The 22485-nt window shown below is 41.8% G+C and overlaps 1 protein-coding gene across 1 annotated transcript; it reads left to right on the top strand.

Moving 5' to 3' along the window:
- The first annotated feature begins 1104 nt into the window (after positions 1 to 1104).
- On the top strand, positions 1105 to 22093 carry slc9a1b (solute carrier family 9 member A1b). The gene is made up of 12 exons (XM_075450447.1): positions 1105 to 2102; positions 7019 to 7479; positions 10230 to 10480; positions 12380 to 12597; positions 14950 to 15146; positions 15252 to 15341; positions 15458 to 15528; positions 17060 to 17236; positions 18169 to 18283; positions 18406 to 18504; positions 18598 to 18670; positions 20152 to 22093. Exons 1-12 carry the CDS (start codon positions 1814 to 1816, stop codon positions 20379 to 20381), a joined length of 2271 nt encoding a protein of 756 aa, XP_075306562.1. The 5' UTR covers positions 1105 to 1813; the 3' UTR covers positions 20382 to 22093.
- Positions 22094 to 22485: the final 392 nt, after the last annotated feature.

Raw genomic sequence — 22485 nt, 5'->3', positions numbered from 1 at the left:
GACCCTTATGAAATACCGAGCAAGGAATGGATTGTCGACGAAGATTTACTGCCTAAATTCACCCTTTCGGACATAATTGCGTATATAGTATGTGGTGTCAGTGCTTATACTTTGCAACAGTTTCAATTATAATGACACTTTACACTTTTGTCATGTTACTCTACTTGTAAATAAATAATGAAACACACACACTTGGCTGTATTTAAAATCATATTTATTTCAGACGACTTCAACTTTGCACAACACTCCTGCTCATGGTGGTCAGAGTACAACATACAGACACAATCTTGTCAAAGAATGTTTTGTCTTCACCTTCGCATGGCAAAACTATGTTGATAGGTACTTTTGCTGACAAAAAGGTGTATTGTTTCTGACAGTTCCAATCGCCCTTTCCATGTGAATTTGGAGATGGGCAATTTTCCTTGTATTTTCCACATTAAATTAAGATTAAGATTAAGATCAGATTTATTGTCATGTATACATGCATACACACGAAATTTGTCCTCCGCTTTTAACCCATTGAGACATCCCTTGCTTCCAACTGACAGTGTCCTCTTGTGAAGGCGGGGATCTTTACCTCAGCACACAAAAGTCTGTAACTTACCAGAATGAAAATGCAGAGAACACACTCTCATCGACACCGGAATTGAGTGGAAAGTTATGCTTGGTCGTCTTACAGCAGCGATCCATGCTAGTCGACGACGCTTTGTTATCTCGGACACTTGGTCTCCGTGGGTGCGCCTCCAAGCAGGAAACCGGTAAAAAGATAAACCATTTACGATTTCCCCCCCATTCCTGTCACGGCTTACGCTATTGCACCCCACGACACAGCAACGTGCGACCATAGTGGCAAAGACAATAAGTAAAATAGATAAACCAACGAAGAAAGTTCCGAGACCAGGCGGGAGTACGTCTGCGCGCAGTGGAAAACAATGTAAACAAAACAGTTCTGAGCCTCCAGTATGGCCGCCGCTCACGTAGTGACGTCACGTGCCCGAGCCCTATTGGAAAGAAATGCGATGGAGCGAGGGGAAGCGCTTTTACGCAGGGCCTGGCCATCATTGGCTGAAGCTCTTGTAGAAATCACCCAGCAACCTGACTGCTGAAACGGGACATGTATAGTGAGGGGGATGAACGCGCGCGGCTTTCAAATAAACACAGAAAACAGGATGTTTGATGGCATTTCGTGTCGTGTGGATGGAAAGAATTAATTACGCAAAGAAACGTCGTGTTATTTCGATGCAGCAACATTTACGCTGCATATTCATGCTTTTGGTGGACCTAAAGTGAGGATTTTGACCAAAACATTTGTACTGGGCTCGTTCTCCTGATGGATACGGACAGAAAGATATTGGCGGCACCGGGTTTCGCCCGGGGCGTAAATCAGTGTCGGACCGCCACTGGTTAAACATGACCTGGCGGGGTCTGTTGGTCCTCCACCCAGCAGATGTCCCTTTGGCTCAGCTGCGCTGCGAACAGAGAAGAAGCCGGAGACAGAGGTTTCTGTCTGATGGATGTCAGCTGTTAGTCACGTCTGAGGAGGAGACGCCCCCAGCCGGTCAGAGACAGAACGGGCTGCAGACCGTGTCAGCGCGCGAGACACACGCTCGTGAGTTGTTCCTGTGAATCCACCTGCGGCTGAGGATGAGGAACAAGTTTGTTCGCGACCCAAACCATCGTTTGACCCTCTCCGCCTGTGCGTAATTTGAACATGCTCGAAGAGTTTGTGCGTAAAAGTCTGCGCTCCTTCTCCGTCCTGTCCTCATCATCCTCATCTTCATCGGGTCTCGAGGCGGTCCAGCCCATCTGAAAAATGGCTGTGCTCGGTCCCGCCCGGAGGGGCTCCTCCGCGCGTCTGACCGGCTTGTTGTGCCTTTTCACGCTCGTTTTCCTCTCCGTTGCGTCCGCGAGTCGTCTTGTTGTTCCAGGACACAACGAGACGCGGGGGGATCCTGTCCACGCCACGCACGAGGAGCCGAGTCACCACACGAACTCCACGGATCACAAGAAGGCTTTCCCCGTCCTCGCCTTGAACTACGAGCACGTCAGGAAGCCCTTTGAGATCTCCCTGTGGATCCTTCTGGCCCTGCTCATGAAGCTTGGTGAGTGTCGCTCTGATCGGATCAATCGGCCCCCATCAGGCCCTCAGAGGGGGGAGGGGGGGGGGGGGTTGATCACCTGGGCTCAAGGGTGCGAGAGATTCTTGAAGATTTTCTGAAACATTTAATTTATTCCTCAAACATGATCAGTTTAAGCTGTTTTAAGTCCAAATTAAAGGTGGAGAATGAAGCAGAAACGTTTCTCTTTGGAAGTTTCCATCAAGTTTTTAAGCTCTTTGTTTGGCACCAAATTACAAACGTGTTCATATTTCCACAAAAATCACAAGAAAAGTTGATTTTTAAGTAATCTGATGGACTACTAATCCTGCACAAGAAGGTCCAACACAGTTAGGAGTCAGGTTTCTCAGGAAGAAATGCATCAGTCAGCTGAAGCCTCCATCATGGAGGAGCTGCAGCCACCAGTTATTTTACCACCTGCACCTCCAACTCTGATCTGCTCTGTAACTCTGTAGGTTCATGCAAAGGTTCATCACCAGGGGAACAAATTCACACATTTATCTCTGATAAATATCTAAAAGATGTTGACTTCTGTCACAGAAAAACAAGCAAATATTCACCTTTTTAAACTTAGAGAAACACATTCCTGTGGAAACAATGAGGGTTCACTTACTTTCCACACTTTGTCTCAGTTTTTCTTCAATGCCTATAATGTAAAATGTGTTTTTGTTCATTTTAAGACCTCAGAATATATTTTACGACCCCCACATGACTTTAATTGGTGATGGAGACATCTGTCGGTGGCTTAATAGATGTTTTAATTTCAGAAAAGAATGTAGAAAATGTCCATTTGTTCATTAAATATCATTTTATGTCAGTCAATGATCCTTTTTTATTCCAATTTGATTTAATTTCAATATTAATGTAAAGTTTAAATAACTAAAAAAGGCCTTTTTGCACTTTGCTTTTAGTTTAGAGGAAAAAGGGCTTGTTTTTGCTTATTTATTTGTTTTTTTCGTTGGTTTGTTGATCTTTAATCAAGAATATATCATTTATTAGAAGTAAAGAAAGAATTACTGAGCTGACAGGAGGGATGAGATGGATTTATTCCACGCTGCCATAATCAGCCTTTTAACATCAAGGTTTTTAGTTAATTTGGAACGAGCCGAAAGGTATCTGCTGACTCCTGTCAGAGCAGAAATGGAGGGATTGAAGGCTCTATTCAGAATAATTAAAGGGATCTCTCAGGAGGTTTGTTATTTTTAAACTGTTGCCGTGACCTTTAGCTCCGACACAGCTGCTCTCCTTGAGGCTGTTCGGGGGGTTTAGACGTCTCTTTTTAACCTTAATGGACAGTTGAGTTGTATTTTATTCAGTTTGTTTAATCAATGAGACGTTTAAGACTTTATTAAAGCCAAAATTTCCCATCGTTCAGTTTTTTTTTTTTTTTTTTTTTTTTTTTTTAACAGTGATTCGTGTCTGAGTTAATGCAGAATCTTTTTTTTATTATCAGCTAATCAGTGATGAACTCAAATGTCACTTTATTAGATTTAATTTAAACGAATACATAAATAATCCCTCCTTTAATGCTGTAATTTTTTGGTGGCTGTTTGTTATATTTCGCCCACATGAACTTAAACAAATGCAAATCTATGTTAAAATTATTTAAAAAAAACAATCCCTCCATTAAAGTTTACCAGGAAAGGCAATTTATACGACAGTTTAAAAAGAAAAACAACATAGAATTCAATTTTTATAGATATTTATTTCAGGTAAAACGCCTCGATAACAAAATCAACTGCATCAAAACCTCTCTTTGATCCAATCTCCTGTCCTGAGCGTGCACGAGGCGACTGTGGAGAGAAAAAAACTTCCTTTTAGGGCCAGAGATACCTGCTGAGAGAGATAAATATAAGTTGATGACAACAATGATGTCACATGTACATAGAGAGGAAAGGGTGCAGAGGGAGGAGAGGGGCATCATGGGAGCTCCCCCAGGGGTCTGGGCCTATAGCAGCAGAACTATGGGATGTTTCAGGCTCACCTGTGGCATCCCTAACTATAAGCTTTATCAAAAAGGAAAGTTTTAAGCCTGGTCTTAAAGGTAGAGAGGGTGTCTGCTTCCTGAAGCCAAACTGGCAGCTGGTTCCACAGAGGGGCCTGATAACTGAAGGCTCTGCCTCCCAAACTGGCAGCTGGTTCCTCAGAGAGGGGCCTGATAACTGAAAGCTCTGCCTCCCAAACTGGCAGCTGGTTCCACAGAGAGGGCCCTGATAACTGAAGGCTCTGCCTCCCAAACTGGCAGCTGGTTCCACAGAGGGCCCTGATAACTGAAGGCTCTGCCTCCCAAACTGGCAGCTGGTTCCACAGAGAGGGGCCTGATAACTGAAGGCTCTGCCTCCCAAACTGGCAGCTGGTTCCACAGAGAGGGGCCTGATAACTGAAGGCTCTGCCTCCCAAACTGGCAGCTGGTTCCACAGAAAGAGGGGCCTGATAACTGAAGGCTCTGCCTCCCAAACTGGCAGCTGGTTCCACACAGAGGGGCCATAAACTTGTATTTAAATCACTCAGTTCTGTGAGCTTCATTTGCTCCGACTGGATTTCAGGCCCCAGTTTCAGCCATGGAAACATTTTGTTTTGTCCATCTTTCATGAACTTGTTCCACTCTTGCTGAGCGTTATATTTTTGGGGTTTAAAACAAAAAGAAAGCGCTTGGGAAATAAAGCAAATTACATGAAATTACACAGCGTTGTTTAGTCCTCGGGGCAGTTTCAGCACCAATAAAAATGCAGTGAGACTTCTTAAGGCGGTAGCATGGTTGCCGCGTCTGTCATGGCGGTGGCGGACCGTGACGTCAAAATGACGTATCAGGCCTGGCGCTTCCCTTGAAAAGACGGCGCAGCGCGTTGTCGTGCACCAGTCGATTTTTGTAACTTGGCGGCGCCGAGCACAACGAACCGGATGGACCGATGTGAGACCAGGCTCAGTGAGGAGGTGCGTTTGTACAGGCAGCTGTACGAAACTGCAGTGAAACAGCACAGGGAGCACGTAAACTCCCCAAACTGGTACACAGAGATTGGCAGAACTTTGGGGAAAGAGGGAGAGTTCTGTAAGAATGTGTGGAAGAAGCTACGGGACAGATACGTGAAGGCAAAGAAGAGGGCAGAGACTCTGTTGATGCTGGGGGCTTCAAACCTTCACCTCTATTAACTGAATTAAAAAATTAAAATGATCCGAAAACTGCAGCAGTATCATTAATTACAGTATTCTTGCTCTTGACAGCGGCATTGTTTTCTTCTCCACTTTCGTGGTTGTAGAGTAGAGGTAACCTTCACGTAGCAGCGCCACCTCTGTGACGGAGAAAATTGCAACTACTGGCGCGCAACGACTTGCGCCACTATATAGGGTCCTATGGCGGGCACGAACTCGTGACGTCATCAACACCGCTCGCGCGAGCAGACGCTGCAACCATGCTAGAGCCTTTATTCTGGTTGTATTATCCCCTGACGTCTAAAAGTGATCATTGTGATTGGCTGTTGGGGTCTCCATTGGCTGTGAGAGCACAGAGAAGCCTCACAGAGGCCTGTTATCTGTTGGTCCAGCTGTCGTCTCTGAGGGCTGGTCCGACATCCTGTCCTAATGCACTGCTCGATAACAAAGATCTCAGTGTGCAGAGTCAGGAGGTGGAGAGGAAAGCTTCACACAGAATATTCCTTATAGCAGCCTCGGTAACATGATCGAGAGGCCGAACGTCGAGGCTGAGATGACGGATAATGAGAAGCTAAACGCTGCTTCCTGTGTGACGACATATTGAGTTTTTATGTCTTTCTTTTAGCGTTTATTACAGTCCTTGTTCTTTCATAACGCCACAAGTTGTGTTTAAATAATAAACACTGACACAACACGAGAAAAAACATTAATTATTTTGTTGGTCTGACCAAAACCGGACTTTTAAAACGCTTTTAAACATGTTTGTCCGACCGAAAATGTACAAAATCCAGCTTCTCAGAACTGGACTAACACCAGATGATGAGTCCCTCCTGCATGGAAACGCTCAGCTGGACTCAGCTGCTCTGTTCAGGCTTTTGGTTCATAAACATAACTATGAAGTTCAGCTTCCTTAAAGGATAAGACCGTTTTTTTGACATTGGGCCCTTGATTTCACATTATAACATGATGTTCTACTCACCCCTGCTTGTTGTTGAACATTTGGAGCTGTTCCGAAGATATTCGCGAGGCGTCTGGCTGCTCTCTTGAGATATTCGGCCATGAAACGGTTTCCTATGGGCAACGTTATACAGGCACAAACTATGCTGTTTATAATTTATTAATTACTGTACACTAGCACTGATAACGTTGAGGTGCGTCGCTTAATTAAAAAAATCCGGGTTACTAATTTTGAATTTTAGCCGAATGAATAAATAGGCAGCAGGTCTGTGGGCTGTCTGTGGCAGTAGCACGACGAGGACGTCAGTAACACCCACTTTACGACAAAAATTCAAAATTACAGTAACCCGGATTTTTTTAAGCGACGCACCTTCACGTTATCAGTGCTAGTGTAGAGTAATTAATAAATTATAAACAGCATAGTTTGTGCCTGTATAAGCTTGCCCATATGAAACCGTTTCATGGCCGAATATCTCAAGAGAGCAGCCAGACGCCTCTCGAATATCCTCGGAACAGCTCCAAATGACCAACAACAAGCAGGGGTGAGTAGAACATCATGCTATAATGTGAAATCAAGGGCCCAATGTCAAAAAAAGCGGTCTTGTCCTTTAACATAACCAAATATGGAATGAAAAAGCTAATTGGATTACCAATGAACGAGGAAGTGTCTGTCAAAGGTGGTCTTTAACTCAATTTTTTATGTTTGTAGGTCTTGTGATCTGCAGCCATTTCATTTCATTTCATTGTTTCTAGGTTTTTCTGAATAAAAAGCCTCTTTAATGTTCTCTCGGCAGGTTTTCACATCATTCCCAGGGTGTCGAATGTCGTCCCAGAGAGCTGTCTGCTTATCTTCGTGGGCCTGCTGGTTGGCGGCATCATCAAAGCGATGGACGAGAAGGCGCCCATCCTGGACTCAAAGCTCTTCTTCCTCTACCTGCTGCCTCCCATCATCCTGGATGCCGGATACTTCCTTCCCATTCGGTCCTTCACGGAGAACTTGGGCACCATCTTGACTTTCGCGGTGTTGGGCACGCTGTGGAATGCCTTCTTCATCGGTGGGATGATGTTCGCCGTCTGTCAGATCGAGGCGGCGCAGGTGAGCCACGTGGACCTGCTTTCCTGCCTGCTGTTCGGCTCCATCGTGTCGGCCGTGGACCCTGTGGCCGTGCTGGCCGTGTTCGAGGAGATCCACATCAACGAGCTGCTGCATATCCTCGTGTTCGGGGAGTCGCTCCTCAACGACGCCGTCACTGTGGTACGTTAAGTGCATATTTGGCCTATTTCTGTCTCTGTTTAACCAAGAAAGGAGCAGGGTTTTTTTTGTTTGTTTTGGGTTTTTTTTTTTCAAATATCTTTATTGCACTGGAAAAAATGCCCCTCCAAAAATAAGTAAGAAAAACAAATACAAGACGTTTTTGCTTGAAATAAGCAAAACAAATCTGCCAATGAAACTAGTGAAAATCGGCTTGTCAAGATTTCTTGAAATAAGATGTGATATTTAAGACTTTTGAGTTAAAAGTGATCTTGAAATTAGCTTAAAAACCTCTTCAAATGAATAAAAAAAGCTTGTTTCATGTGAAATATGACTCAAAACAAGATGTTTTCAAGACTTTTTCACTTAACAAGATATTTAAGATGTATTGTATTAAAACAAGTCCCTATATCTGGCTGAAATGGTACTTGTTAGGCAGTTGTGTCTTATATCAAGTGTAATGAGATACTCATTGAGACAAATATCCTTGGTAAGATTTAGATTTTTTCCAGTGTGGGTTTTATTACTTTACAGAACACTTGAACTGTGACTTACAACACGTCACAGAACCAGTATCACTCACACACACACGTACCTAAACTTGCACAATCCTAATATCAATAACTCAAAGTACAAAATTTTGAACTGAAATACACATTTCAATGTAATAACAATCTCCCTTAAAATAAAGTAAATTCAATTCATTTTTATTTAAATAGCGCCAAATACAACAAATGTCATCTCAAGGCACTTGGATAGTAAGTCCAATTCAAGCCAATTGGAATTCAATTCATTGTAATCATAATTATTCATAAAATAATCCAATTCGTTCATATAGAGCCAATTCAAAAACAATTTCCTAGCTAAGGAAACCAACAGATTGCACTGAAAACTTTTTGTTTTTCGGTCCAATCTCCCGGCCTGAGCGTGCCTGAGGCGACTGTGGAGAGAAACGACTCCCTTTGAACAGGAAGAAACCTCTGGCAGAACCAGACTCAGGAAGGGTGGCCATCCACCTCCACCAGCTGGGGTTTGAGAAGACAGAAAGGGGGGGGGGGCACTGTAACACCATTCAAAGGATATCTGTTGGAACAGGGAAACACGAGTTAATGACCACAATAATGTCACATATACATAAAGAGAGTAAAGTGAGGAAAGGTGTGACAGATGAGGCCCCCCAGCAGTCTAGGCCTATAGCAGCTTAACTATGGGATGTTTCAGGATCACCTGAGCCATCCCTAACTATAAGCTTTATAAAAAAGGAAAGTTTTAAGCCTGATCTTAAAAGTGGAAGGGGTGTCTGCTTCCCGGACATTTACTGGCAGCTTATTCCACAATAGAGGGGCCTGATAACTGAAGTTTCTGCCTCCCATTCTACTTTTAGAAACTCTGGGAACCTCAAGTAAACCTGCAGTTTGGGAACGAAGTGCTCTGTTAGGAAAATATCTTACAATGAGATCTTTAAGATATGATGGAGCTCGGTCATTAAGAGCTTTATATGTAAGGAGAAGAATCTAAAGCCCTATTCGGACGGGACTAGTTCAATGGGGGGACCTGGGGTAAAGTAATAATAACCGGGAAATCTAGTCCCGTCCGAACGCACCATGTCAGTAAAGATAGCGGAGTATGTCAGTAAACTTTGCCGAGAATTCTACCTCCTATGAAACGGTCCGGAGTATCTACCATAGGTAATACTAATCCCGTGCGAATGCGACCTTCGGTAATAAGTACGGAATATGTCGTCACATCCCTTTAAAGAGAGAAACAATTAGGTGTGTCTGTTTGCAAACATGGAGGTTCTGGATGAAGCGCTGCTTGGTCGGCGCCATGTCTGTTTACAGATGGGGTTTACGGAAGTGAAATGGAGACGTGCATGACATCCAGGATGTGACGGTTGTGCGTAACCAACAACTCCTCCCATGTTAGATGAATATTACAGGGATTTTTTGTCCCGTCCGAATTGGTCATTTCTTCTCCCTGGCGTCGTCTAGTTAACCAACATTACCATACGTCCCCCCATTGAACTAGTCCCGTCCGAATAGGGCTTTAGATTCTATTTTGAATTTAACAGGGAGCCAATGAAGAGAAGCTAAAACTGGAGAAATATGATCTCTCCTGTTAGTTCTCATCAAAACTCTGCCTGCAGCATTTTGGATTAACTGAAGGCTTTTCAGTTGATCCAAAATGCCAAAAATAAATAAATAAATAAATGCCAAAAATAAATAAACCAACATAAATAAATACATTACATTCCAGATTCTATAATGCTCATGTATGGTTCCCAAAGATGAACAAACTCTTTCAGTTTTCCCTTTTATATATATATATATATATATATATATATATATATATATATATAGAATAGTAAAATACTTTATTTATATATATGTATATATGTGTTCGTCTTTCTAGACCAATGCACTCTGAAAGTTCTTTTATCTACTGTTTCATGGAAGTAGCCTCTGTATTCTTCCAATGAAGTGCAATCACTCTCCTAGCTTGTAGAAGCCCAAAGTCCAGTAGTTTAGTCTGTTTCTTTGTTCGTATGAAGTTCAGTGGATAGATTCCAAGTACACACAGTTTAGCATTTAAAGGGATGTTGATATGAAAGACTGCTGACAGACAATTGACAATATCTTTCCAGAACTTTTGAATCTTTGGACATTCCCATAAACGAAGAAAGGAGCAGTTTTTGTGTGTTTGAAATGATTGTAAATCAAAGAGAATCTAAGCTGTGCTCCGTTTCTCTGCAGGTTCTGTATCACTTGTTTGAGGAGTTTTCCCACGCAGGAACCGTGACCGTGGGCGATGCCCTTCTCGGTGTGGTGTCCTTCTTCGTGGTTTCACTGGGAGGCATCATGGCGGGCGTCCTCTACGGTATCTTGGGAGCTTTCACATCTCGCTTCACCTCCCACACTCGTGTCATCGAGCCCCTGTTTGTCTTCCTCTACAGCTACATGGCCTACCTCTCTGCAGAGGTCTTCCATCTGTCGGGGATCATGTCGTAAGTTGATGAGCCGTCAGTCTCTGGGCTTTCTGGACTTTAAATGAGTTGTGCAGAATTCAGTGGAGCAAAATCAAGGGAAGAGCCACTTTTACGACAACATACTAAAGTCCCCTTTTGCAAATATGCATTTCTACATATAAAACATCCCACAGAAAAGAAACAACACAGCCAATACATTTTCAATTAAGACCACATTTACCTCAATACTGGGATGAGCGGAAGCTGGCGTGCATGTCCTCAACTTTCTTCATGTTGTTTTTGTAGTTTGTTGTTGTAATCATAGTGAGACATTCAGGATGAGCATGTTTTTTGTGCTGGTTTTTGCCCTTTTTTAATTAAAAACTGATCCATTGTGCCTGCATCTCGCGGTACACCCAACGTTTGCCTGCTTGTCCCCTCTCTGGCGTCTTCATGCTGATTTTTGTTTGGTTTTTGCCCTTTTTAAATTAAAAACCGATCCATTGTCCCTGCATCTCGCGCTGGCTAAAGGAGCTAGTGTGCTCTGCGGTCAAGTGTGACGGTGGTTTAAGCGGGCTGCGTTGCCAGGTTTAACAGAGCCCCCTTTAGGAAACACCATTGAGCCTTAATTAATACTTAATAAAAAATACTTAATACTACAAAAACACAAAATTAATAAAAATACTTAATACTGTGCGGTATTCGCTGTATGTTATTTGAAAAAATTTATTGTTATTGTTACCATATTGTTATAAGCTACTATGCGAGTGCGAGCCGCCAATTAAAGCTTGAGGAGCCGCATAATGAGTATCTTTGGGTTAGGTTGTAGACAGTCTATCAAATCATATTTGATAACGTCTACTTTCATATAACTGTTGCTTAAACATCAGTTTTCAAAAGGAAGCAAATCAGTTCCCATGTAATCAAAGTGAAAAAGCCATTGTTCACACATGCCTTCAGTACAAATAAAAGATGGATGGAGTTGCTGTCAAAGTGAAGCCAATGAGGGTGTGACTCCAAATATAACCCCTTCCCACTCGGATAGCCTCACATTCTTCCATTTTTAACCAAAGGATTTTGGTTCATAAACATAACTATGAAGTTTGGCTTCCTTAACATAACCAAATAGGGAGTGAAAAAGCTAATTGGATTACCAATGAACGAGGAAGTGTCTGTCAAAGGTGGTCTTTAACTCAAGTTTTTATCTTTGTAGGTCTTGTGATCTGCAGCCATTTCATGAGAAACATTTTGTTTGTCCATTTAAAAAAAGTAATTTTAGTCATTTTTAAATAAATTGTGCAGAATTCAGTGGATTGGGTGCTCCTGCTTCACCCAAGCACCATTGGCTAACATCGAGGAGGAAGGTTTTGGTCTGATCCCTCGAAAGAGCTTTAACACAAATTGCTGAACACTTTAATGGTATGATGGCAGAACACCGTGGTTTGTAGTGTACGTGGCCGGTCAGCTGATCACTGTGTCCGTGCCCATCAGCTACAGAAAGCGCTAACAGTGGACAGAACTGGACCAAGCAATGGAAGACGCTTGGCCTGGTCTGTTGGACATTTATTTGCCTCATTGATGGCAGATGTGGGACTTGTTAACCTGCTGAACCTAAAGCAGCAGGAAGGACTCTCTGAAATCTTAGGTTCTGTCCTTTATGTGGATTTAACTTGCACATGCATCCCTTTTGAACAAAACTTGTAAAGCACTTTGGTCCACCTTGCTGTTATTAAACGTGCTATAGAGATAAAACTGACATTGACATTAGTGCATGATACCACAGGACACCCTCAGAGGTCTTGAGAAATTCATGCCTTATTGGCCAGGTGATAGAAATAGATGAGCAGAAACATTGTCTCATGCAGGTGTAAACATCATGAGGATCCAGTCTGTTATGAAGCTCAGCCCTTCCTTTCTTTCCTCTGACATCTCAAACAGCTTGATTGCCTGCGGTGTGGTGATGCGACCGTATGTGGAAGCCAACATCTCCCACAAGTCCTACACCACTATCAAGTACTTCCTGAAGATGTGGAGTAGCGTGAGTGAGACGCTCATCTTCATCTTTCTCGGGGTGTCCACAGTGGAGGGTCCTCACAACTGGAACTGGATCTTCGTCATCTGCACGCTCGTCCTCTGTCTGGTATCCAGAGTTTTGGGTCAGTACGAGAACATGGAGGTTTATTTGAGCTTGTTGGCTGACTACAGTGTTTTCTTTAGTTAATGCCACAGACTGCATTAATATGTGCACCAAACAGTGCCCTGGTTGTTTTCTTCTTGGTGTATCCTGTTCCCATCCTATCTATTGCACAGGTAAACATCTAAATTTGTTGTCAGAAACCTGGACAAGGTGGTATTAGCAAACCTGGAAATGCTACTTGGAGTACTCTGATGGAACACTGGATACTGTGGCATCCAAACATCCACATTTTTAACATTATCTGCTGGTAGATTACTTAAAATTCGACTGTACATGATCAGAAATGTCTATACTCAATGACCATTTAACAAAGATATGAATAACCAGGTTTGTCATGCTACATATAAATTTGACATATGGAAATATGATCAAAATCCTGGATACATGTGCATGGAAACACGCGGACACATTGAGGTTTTATGTGCAACTGGGCAGGAAATAGTTATGGTTGGATATATGTTTTCTCCTGATTATTAATAGTTTCCTATTCAGATGTATTTATTTATTTAAATTTACCATCAAGTAAGTTAAATCAATCCTACATTAATTAGGGGGGGGGGGGGTCGAGCATCTCCCTGAAATGACTTTTTGGAACTTGGGATGTCTGCCAATGTAGATTTAGATTTATCTAATTTAAGTGGTGTAACAAGCTCATTTGTTCAGATGTCAAAACATCATGAGATTTTTCACATATTAAAATAAATTGACAAAACTGAGCAAAGCTTAAGTGCAGCTAGTGCAGTTTGGTTAAACTCTGTTTCTTAGTTCATGGTAAACAAAATTTAAACACGTGTATGCTATGATATTTATATGGTATACAATATAACAATTTTAGGGTAAAATTGGATGTCTAACAGCAGTAGTGGCTCGTGGTCTGGAAAATAGGCGGGGCAGATGATCTGCATTATCAAAATGCATTTTGGATATTTTATGGAGCATACGCAATAGGCCAATCTACGCAAACATACGGGGGGGGTAGCGTGCACTCGCATAAAAGTCTGCCATACAACAAACACAAAAGCCACGTGAAAATGAGCGAAGAGAAAGTTTGTGAAAGGAATTAATACTGCCTACGTTTCAATTAGAGGGAAACTTGTCGCAAAGCATTGCATGGCTAATTTCATGGCACAATTCAGATGCGCCTTGCTGTGTTTTTTTGCCTTTTCCGAAAAATGCTTCATGTCACACACACCGACAGTGCTCCAACCTAAGCTAGCAGACAAGTAACCTACTGTACATGTACGAAGCTGTCAACACATTGTTTACTGTCTCAACATTGCTGTGCTCATCAAGCTAAGATATTTCATTAAATCACTCCCAGTTTCCCATTTTGCAAAGACTTCGTTCACAGTCACTTAAACTTTGTAAGATAGCAACTATAAAGTAAAATCTTTACCTACCACAAACGTGAATCCGGATTAAACAGCCATTATCCTTCATCAAATCCGACATAGTTATCCGTTTTATCCAACAAGTTTGTAGGGGAATTTGGCGGCACTGAAGTTCCCACTGGCTAGATGGGCGGAGTAATATATTTCTTAAACCCTTTGAGTCCTTTCCATGTCCAGGGCAGATCATACACCTGCCCCAATAGCATCTATACAGGCACGCTAAATGTTACATGATATTATGCTACGTAGGGGCCTACAGTGATTCTGATTGGTAGAATGTGCTCGAGAGTTCGGCGGGGCCGGGCTTAGCTGAGGGCAGCCAGGCATCTGCCCTGGCCAGTGGCCATAGATCTAACGTTAAGCAGCCACACTGGAGGTAGGCTATATTTCAGCGAAAATAAAAACAGATTCCACTCGCAAAGTCCGTCACAAGCCACAATATGGTGTAATACGATTCCCACTGTGATTGAAGTTGAAATAAATATTTTATCTATAATTTATAATTATCTATATTTTATCTATAAAAGAAAGGTTGGGGTGTGGAAGGCGGGGCTCTGCCCATCCTGCCCAAATACAGCGGCCGCGGCTGTCTAACAGTCAGATTCTGGTGTGAAGATGTCGGAGCATAATGGGATTCACTAAATTTCTTCTGTTAGCCATAAGCAGCTGGACTACAGTCCCTGTATTTTGGTTTTTAGCTTCTTTTCAAGTCTTTAGTCTTTCCCATCTTTTTCTACAATCTTTATTTTTATATGATATCCAGTAGAACATTGTCATGGTAATAAAATTCAGGTTCTGCTCCTAAATTAGCTTTAGCTCGCTGCTATCTTCTGTCACAAAGAGCAGTGTTGCCTCTTTTCTTTATTTTGGTTTTGATAAATTCATGAACACCTTTTCCTCCACTTTTTTGTGGGTTTCAGGGGTCATTGGTCTTACATTCATCATCAATAAATTCCGTATCGTGAAACTGACCAAGAAAGACCAGTTCATCGTGGCCTACGGTGGCCTGCGAGGGGCCATAGCCTTCTCGCTGGGATTCCTGCTGATCGACAATGAAACGAAGCACATGTTCCTCACTGCCATCATCACTGTCATCTTCTTCACCGTCTTTGTGCAGGTGTGGACACTCGTAAAGAAAGAACGAAAACCTTCAAATCTTAAGTTTGTCTTTTAGAAAAATCCTGCCGTATATGTTTGATTTAATTTCAGTTTTTCTCTTTAGGGAATGACCATAAGGCCTCTGGTGGAGCTCCTGGCTGTGAAGAAGAAGAAGGAAAGCAAGGGATCAATTAATGAGGAGATTCACACACAGGTGAGAGTTTCTGTCATTGTTTCCATGATTGAAAGTTTATGAAACATTCGTGCCTGGTAACATTATCAATAAAATATGTGTAAATAACAGCATCTACTAACACATTTTGCCATCAGTTCCTGGACCATCTCCTGACCGGAATTGAAGGCATCTGTGGTCATTATGGACATCATCACTGGAAGGACAAGTATGATTTAAATTCTGCTCATTAACATGATGTTCAACAATATACATTTAGATATCACATTTTTACTCCTTTACAGGACTATTTTTTCCTAAATATCCCAAATCAGTTCTTCTTCTCATGTTATTGTCATTAAAAGTTGACATCAGAGCTTTAAAGCATAATTTACCTGCTTTATCACTATTCTGATGAATGTGTCAGTTATTTTTGGGGGGGATTACCCACATTTCAAAGCAGCCACTGTGAGGATTTGGTTCTTTTCTTAAAGGTAATATAATCAGTTACTGTTTGCAGGTGTTGCTTTCAAACATAGCCCCTATTTAAACCGATGATCACCATATTGTTTTGCTTTTTTAGGAGCCATGTGCTTGTGTTTTCATCACCGTTGAACTTGATGGAAACACTTGAATTCTTAATTGCAAACATGTTGCATAACTGATCATGAGTCATAGGCGGAGTTTGAGATTCTTCCCAGGGAGGGCAAAAAAAACACCCGTCTAATAGACAGTCCCGAGATCTGAGCCTACCACGCACTGTGAAGCATATATAGCAGTGCATTACAACCCATATATAGCGTAACATCATGGGCTGATATGTTTACTGTCACTGTGTGTGCTTTATGTCACTTATAAATATTTAGATATTTTTTTCATTATATCATATTTTTTCGATGGGAACACAGTAATTAACTTTTTTGACCACCAGGGGGGGCAATGCCCTCCCGCAAACTCTGCCGAGTTTTCATGGTTATAGCAAATAAACTAATAGATGCTAAATGACTTGAAAGAGTAATCGCAATGTAATTCACGAATATTTTCCTTTTTTTTTTTTTTTTTTTTTTTTTTTCTCACAAATGCAGCGGTTTTATTAGTCTTGTTTTGACTACCGTTTACAGCCATGTTTAAAGTAGCTCGTACTGTCTTCTTCTGCTGATCACACTCCAAAGAAGCTCATGGAAGTGAGCCAGATGTTTATTTTCTATTCGATATCCCAAAAGTTTGTTTCAAATCAACTGGACATTTGAATGGCAACAGCTCCCGGCTGGTGTCGTCTCTTTCTCTGTCTGAAAAATGAGAAGAAATGGGGCCAATGGGGTGTGTATCTGCATCGTAATGCACTTCCACACACTTCTGATGGGTCATACATTCACTCCTGTGTTTATTGTTAATAATTCAGAGACATAATACTTGTTGTGTCTCTTTGTGTTCCTGGTAACTCTCCTGATATTTCTCACTATTTCCAAATAGTTGCAAACCAAATTAATCAGCTTGATACTTTATGAAGATGATCATCAGTTGTCATCCTACATGCAAATGCAAAACTATTCTCCAATTCAGCCAAATTCATTTTGTTGCATTCTGTTGTTCTTAGATTTGTCATACTTTAGGTCATTTGAGTAGCACCTTTATTACGAGTTCAGGATGTTTACTCCCGATATCTCCAGAAACGTGTATCTGTTTCTGTTTGGTAAAGCAGTTTTAACTCAAAGAAGTACAACTAATTGAATCATGACTGATATTTCTGCCTTTTTCAGGCTGAATCGCTTCAATAAGACCTACGTGAAGAAGCTGCTGATCGCAGGCGAACGCTCCACTGAGCCTCAGCTCATCTCCTTCTACAACAAGATGGAGATGAAACAGGCCATGATGCTGGTGGAGAGCGGGAGCGCCACCAAGCTGCTCTCTGCAACTGGGTCGTCCGTCTCCCTGCAGTGAGTTCCAGTCAGACGTTTTTAGCTCAGATTCTTTCTCAGTTCAGAGGTAACACAGCAGCCCAGGCTTGATGCTACTGCATTACAGTGGAAGTAACGTGGTTATTGTTTGGGTGAACTGACACTTTTCATATGATTTAAATGAATATTTTGATTTTCTTTTTCAAGGATTGTGGAAATTAGATGTTCCGCTGCTTTCCAAGCTTAAGACATCGTTGAATAAAAACATATTTTTTAGTCAATAGACCACATGAATCTAATTTAAACTCATTAATTTAATAAGATTAAATCACAGAAGCTTCATATCGCTTCCCGTTATTCTCCCTTTGATTTGAAAATGGATCATTTAACATTTAAGGATGTTTGTCTCCTACAAATAAACATAATTTATGTTTTTTTTTTTTTTTTTTTTTTTTTTTTTTTTTTTTTTTTTTACATGCGTCTAACACATTTATAGGGAGCCATTTGTGCCATAAATGTCTATTAAATATCACCTGTTCTCTTCAATATATTTAAAATGGTGTCTCCATCCTGTTGCCATGATCATGGAAACCACATCATTCAATATAAAAAAGTTTTAGTTGAGATTTGTTTAGTTTCTTCTGCTGTTAATTGGGAAAAAATAGTTGAATTACAAGCAAAAATTTACATTTTTAAGATTACTGAATGAAAATGTACAGAAATAAGTCCACAAATGGTGTTTAAAATTCTTTTGCTGTTAATATTTATTTAGTTTTTGTCCGTTTCTATTTGATTTGACAGATTTTTGCTTTTTCTCCTGCTTTACCTTTTCTGTGTAAAATATTTAATCATTTAACATCCGTTTCATCCACAACGTGAGCTTGTAAACCACTGAAACGAGCTTCGATCCCTTTGTGCTTTAAGGCACAAGTTAAACCGTTTTAATTGGATGTAACGCCCCCCCCCCCCAGAAACCTCCAGCAAAGGGAACCGGCCAAACGTCGGGCGATCCCGAGCATCTCAAAGACCCGGGAGGCGGAGATCAGAAAGGCCCTGCGAGCCAACCTGCAGAAGACCCGGCAGAGGGTGAGGAAGACGCCACATCTGGCGGCCGCGGATGGCACGAGTCCTGCTCGTGTGCAGGTTTTGGTAACGTTGCTGCAGACGGTTGTTTGTGACCCTCGTTGTTTGTGGTTTTTGCTCCTCAGCTTCGCTCGTACAGCAGACACGACCTGTTCATGGACCCGTTTGAGGACCACATGAGCGAGGTTCGCTTCAGGAAGCAGAGGGTGGAGATGGAGAGGAGGGTAAGTCTCACAGAGAGTCTCTCCTTCTGCCTTTTCTGCAGAAACAAGCTCATGTTGTAAGACTTTTTTTTTTTTTTTTTGCTTGGCTCACAGATGAGTCACTATCTCACAGTTCCTGCGAACCGCCAGGAGACTCCACCTGTGAGGAAAGTCTGCTTTCAACCAGGTCAGTAAGCAGCAATTTACAAACCATCTTATAGCTTAAAAAGTAGTAACATTTTCAGAGAATTCCCTTTATTTTGAGTAGGAACAAACGATATCATTCATGCTTTTATTTAACACGACAACAGAGAACATGTATTCAATTAAAAATTCCCATCAGAGCAGCTGAGTTTAAGTATTTTAAATACTTATTAGGCCCCTAATGTGAGAATAATCCACCTGGAGTGTAAAAGAGCTCATACTGAGTATTTTTAAAGTGCTGATATTACCGTTCATTCTAAGTTCATGACTGTGAGAGCCAATTAATACATCTCACAGAGATAGAAACATCTGGATCTGCTCCTGTTTTCTAAAGCAGCTTTAAAATAAATAATTTCACAGTAACTTGTAAACACAACTGATTTAATAACTCAGCTTCAGAGTCACGTTTTCAGAGAATTCTCTTGGATTAGATGGACTAATTTTTCTCTTAGAGTTTGAACAAACGGCATTAATGCTTAGATTTAAGATGAATATTAAAAAAAAAAAAAAAAAGTAATAAATTTGCCACAGCAACATGGATTAATAGGAATGCCACCAAAAATAATGCATTTGTTAATAATATAAAGAATGTGGAATTAATTGTGTGTATGTTTCCTCTCATATTTTCTAATTCTTCTACATATTTACTATTTTTGTGGAACTCTCATCATTCCATAGACAGACGGATATTAAAGTTCAATATTACTGTGGAAAAAAAAAAAGACGAAATATTCAGCTCTGTGATGTTTGGGACAATTTTCTCTGAGAGGCCCCCCATCTGCTCCTCGGAGTGAAAGTCTAAATCAAACAACTCAAACAACAATTCCTGACTTTAATTTAAAGTCATTTTTTCTCACATTTTAGTCCCACCGTGTAGAAATTACAACCTTTTTAAACTCCATAATGTCGTCTAATCCCTTACATGACTGCACAAAAACAACCCTGTCTTCACCAAAAGAGCACCGTACCCAGGGTGAAGCACGGTGGTGATGGTATCATGCTTAGGGGTTGCTTTTCTTCAGCTGCAGACAGAATCAGGAACAGTTCCAAATACCAGTCGCTTTTGGCCCAAAACGGCGTCGATACCCATGAGAATATTGTGATTTGAGTTGATGAATCAAAACGTGACCGAACCAGGCTTGTTTTCATAACCTTATTAAACTGAATTACCGCCTGTTTTAGTGTTAAGATGAGGAGAAAATCTATATTTAAAAAAAAAAAAAAAAAAAAAAAAAAAAAAGGCTGAATCTGGACATGCTTTTTGTTACAATAATCATGACAACCCTGATGTAAAAACCTCCTGACAAACATGAACATTGATGCATGTAAGCTTGTGTACATTTGCAATAAACTACTAAAAATAATAAGAAAGTAAAATATTAAACCAGGAAACAGGATAAAGGCTTTTTGTCGGGTGTAGATGCTGCTGAATCAATGACTCGCTGCACCGTTTCTGTTCTCCAGAGCACAAAGTTTACACGTATGACGACAGCGAGAGCCCCGCCGCCCGAGCTGCTCAGCCCGACCCCAGCCCTCCTGACGATGTCGACCTGGTGCACGAGACCCCCAACAGGCCCAATCGGGGCGCTGCGGCCCGAGCCGGGGGCGGCGCCGAACAGAGGCCCAAAGAGGCGGACGACAAGGAGGATCACCTGAAACTGGCGCGCTGCTTTAGTGACCCCGGTCCAAACTAGGAGGGCGCCGACGGTACCTTCCTGTCGGGATGAAGCCCACCCGCGTCATCATCAGATTCCTGCATGCAGCTGACGCCTGAACGTCTTGTTCACGATGTTTTCTCATGCAGCATGTGACCAAAGAGTCCACTCCGAGGCATCTTTCAGGTTTTGAACATTACGTCGTGCAGCCAGAGACCGAGCGCTTGTTTTAAAACACCCGATGCACCGGTTGGGTGGAGTTATGCCCCCTCAAATCAAATATTTCACAGGTTTCCGTCACGACGGTACGATGACGATACTGAAGATGTTGGAGATAAAGATTCTCCAACATCTCTGAAAAGTTCACTTTTGTTTATTGCCATGAAGAATTTGTGGTTTGCAGACGATAAATTCTGTCAACTTTATTGATCCCTTGACTACTCTGGTGCCTCCGATAAGTTAAAATACATTTTTAAAGTTTTTAAGACTGAAGTGATGGTCTGACATCGACAGCTCAGCATGTCAGTTTTTAGAAAGTCTGCTGCTCCGTACGAATCTCGCTCTAAAGGGAAGGAAAAGAAGCAAATAAAACTCAGATCAGTGGGTCAGAGCAACAAAAGGCCATAAAATCCACCATGAATTACAGCATCTTGTTGTTGGAACTGAACTCAACACAAACGCTGCTTTATTTACTGGGGAAAAACAGACCTCAGCCCCAATCAGATGTGTGGCTGCAGCTATTCCTTTAGCTTCCAGTTTAAGACTTCTGTTCGTTTATGTGGCGTCTGACTCGCTGGAACAGTAGCCGCTGATTTACAAGCCCACACTGAGGCAGAATATGAGTAATAACAGTCGGTAAACACGGAGAAACAAACAGGAAGTTCTGGCACAAACGGCTTCTGTGTTTCTGAGACCAACTTAACATCCACAAACTCATTAAAAAGGAGGTTTTTGGTGCCTTAATGTGGCATCAGAGTAAAATGTCTAAATAAGTGAGCACAAACTGACAGAAATGTACATATAAAACGTATTTTATGTGATAAATGTGGAAAACATGGCAACAAAATAGTGTTCCTGTAATGGCTGCTCTGTTAAAAAAAAAAAGACCTGCAGGCTTCAGAGGAAGAATAAGAGACTGCATATGTTGCACAGTTTGATGTAGAAAACTTTGAACCGACTGAAGAATTCAAATTAAACTGCACACGTTGTCTGACGGAGCCGTGAAGAAGCTTAGCGCCGTTTATCTTTGCAGAGTGGGACTCATGAGGGTTTTCTCAGGGAGTGGCTCATCGTTACGCGATCAGCTGCTAAAAGAAAATACGTGTTTCAGTCCAAAATGGGACCATAATGTGTTCCTTGAGCTTGAGTGTTTGAAGTAAACAGATGTCAGAGCAAAACTACGCTCCCGCTAACTGAACAAGCCACCAGACTTTTATCGTGGAGGTTAAAGAGACTTAATCGCCCGAGCTTCTGCTCCCTGCACATGTTCGCCTTAAAATGTTTTGCTTTTGTGTTTAATATTTTTGTATTTTGCAAAACAGTATGTGATGTAAACATTCATCGAATGAAAGAAAGTTTAATTCCTGTGTGAAATAAAAGTTTAGTATTAACCGTGTTGGGTTTTGTAGAGAAGCTGCAGATGTCAGAGTAAAAGAGACCAAAAAGGTTTTAAAACCTAAGAAAATGTTTTCTTTTTTGTGAAATACACTATACTGCCAAAGGTATTCACCCACTCATCCAAATAATCATATCCAGGTGTTCCTTCCATGGCCACAGGTGTATAAATCCAAGCACCTGGGCATGCAGACTGCTTTACAAACATTAGTGAAAGAATGGGTCCGTGGCGTAGTGGGTTGAGCAGGCGCCACACGTACAGAGTCGGTCGCTACAGACCTCCAACCTTCATGTGGCCTTCAGATTAGCTCAAGAACAGCGCGTAGACAGCGTCATGGAATGGGTTTCCATGGCAACTGCATCCAAGCCACATATCACCAAGTGCAATGCAAAGCGTCGGGTGCAGCGGTGTAAAGCATCCCGCCGCTGGACTCTAGAGCAGAGGAGACGCGTTCTCTGGAGGGAACAATCACGCTTCTCCATCTGGCAGTCTGATGGAGGAGTCTGGGTTTGGTGGTTGCCATGGGAA

Source organism: Odontesthes bonariensis, chromosome 18 (genome assembly GCF_027942865.1).
Source record: "Odontesthes bonariensis isolate fOdoBon6 chromosome 18, fOdoBon6.hap1, whole genome shotgun sequence".
Lineage (NCBI taxonomy): Eukaryota > Metazoa > Chordata > Actinopteri > Atheriniformes > Atherinopsidae > Odontesthes > Odontesthes bonariensis.
Note: the sequence above shows the minus strand (reverse complement) of the source record. Positions and strands in the feature narration are given on the sequence as shown.

Coding starts and splice junctions, on each gene's coding strand:
- slc9a1b (XM_075450447.1), top strand. CDS start 1,814: ATGGCTGTGCTCGGTCCCGCCCGGAGGGGCTCCTCCGCGCGTCTGACC. Junction 10,481..12,379: donor CATCTGTCGGGGATCATGTC/GTAAGTTGATGA, acceptor CATCTCAAACAG/CTTGATTGCCTGCGGTGTGG. Junction 17,237..18,168: donor GGGTCGTCCGTCTCCCTGCA/GTGAGTTCCAGT, acceptor CCCCCCCCCCAG/AAACCTCCAGCAAAGGGAAC.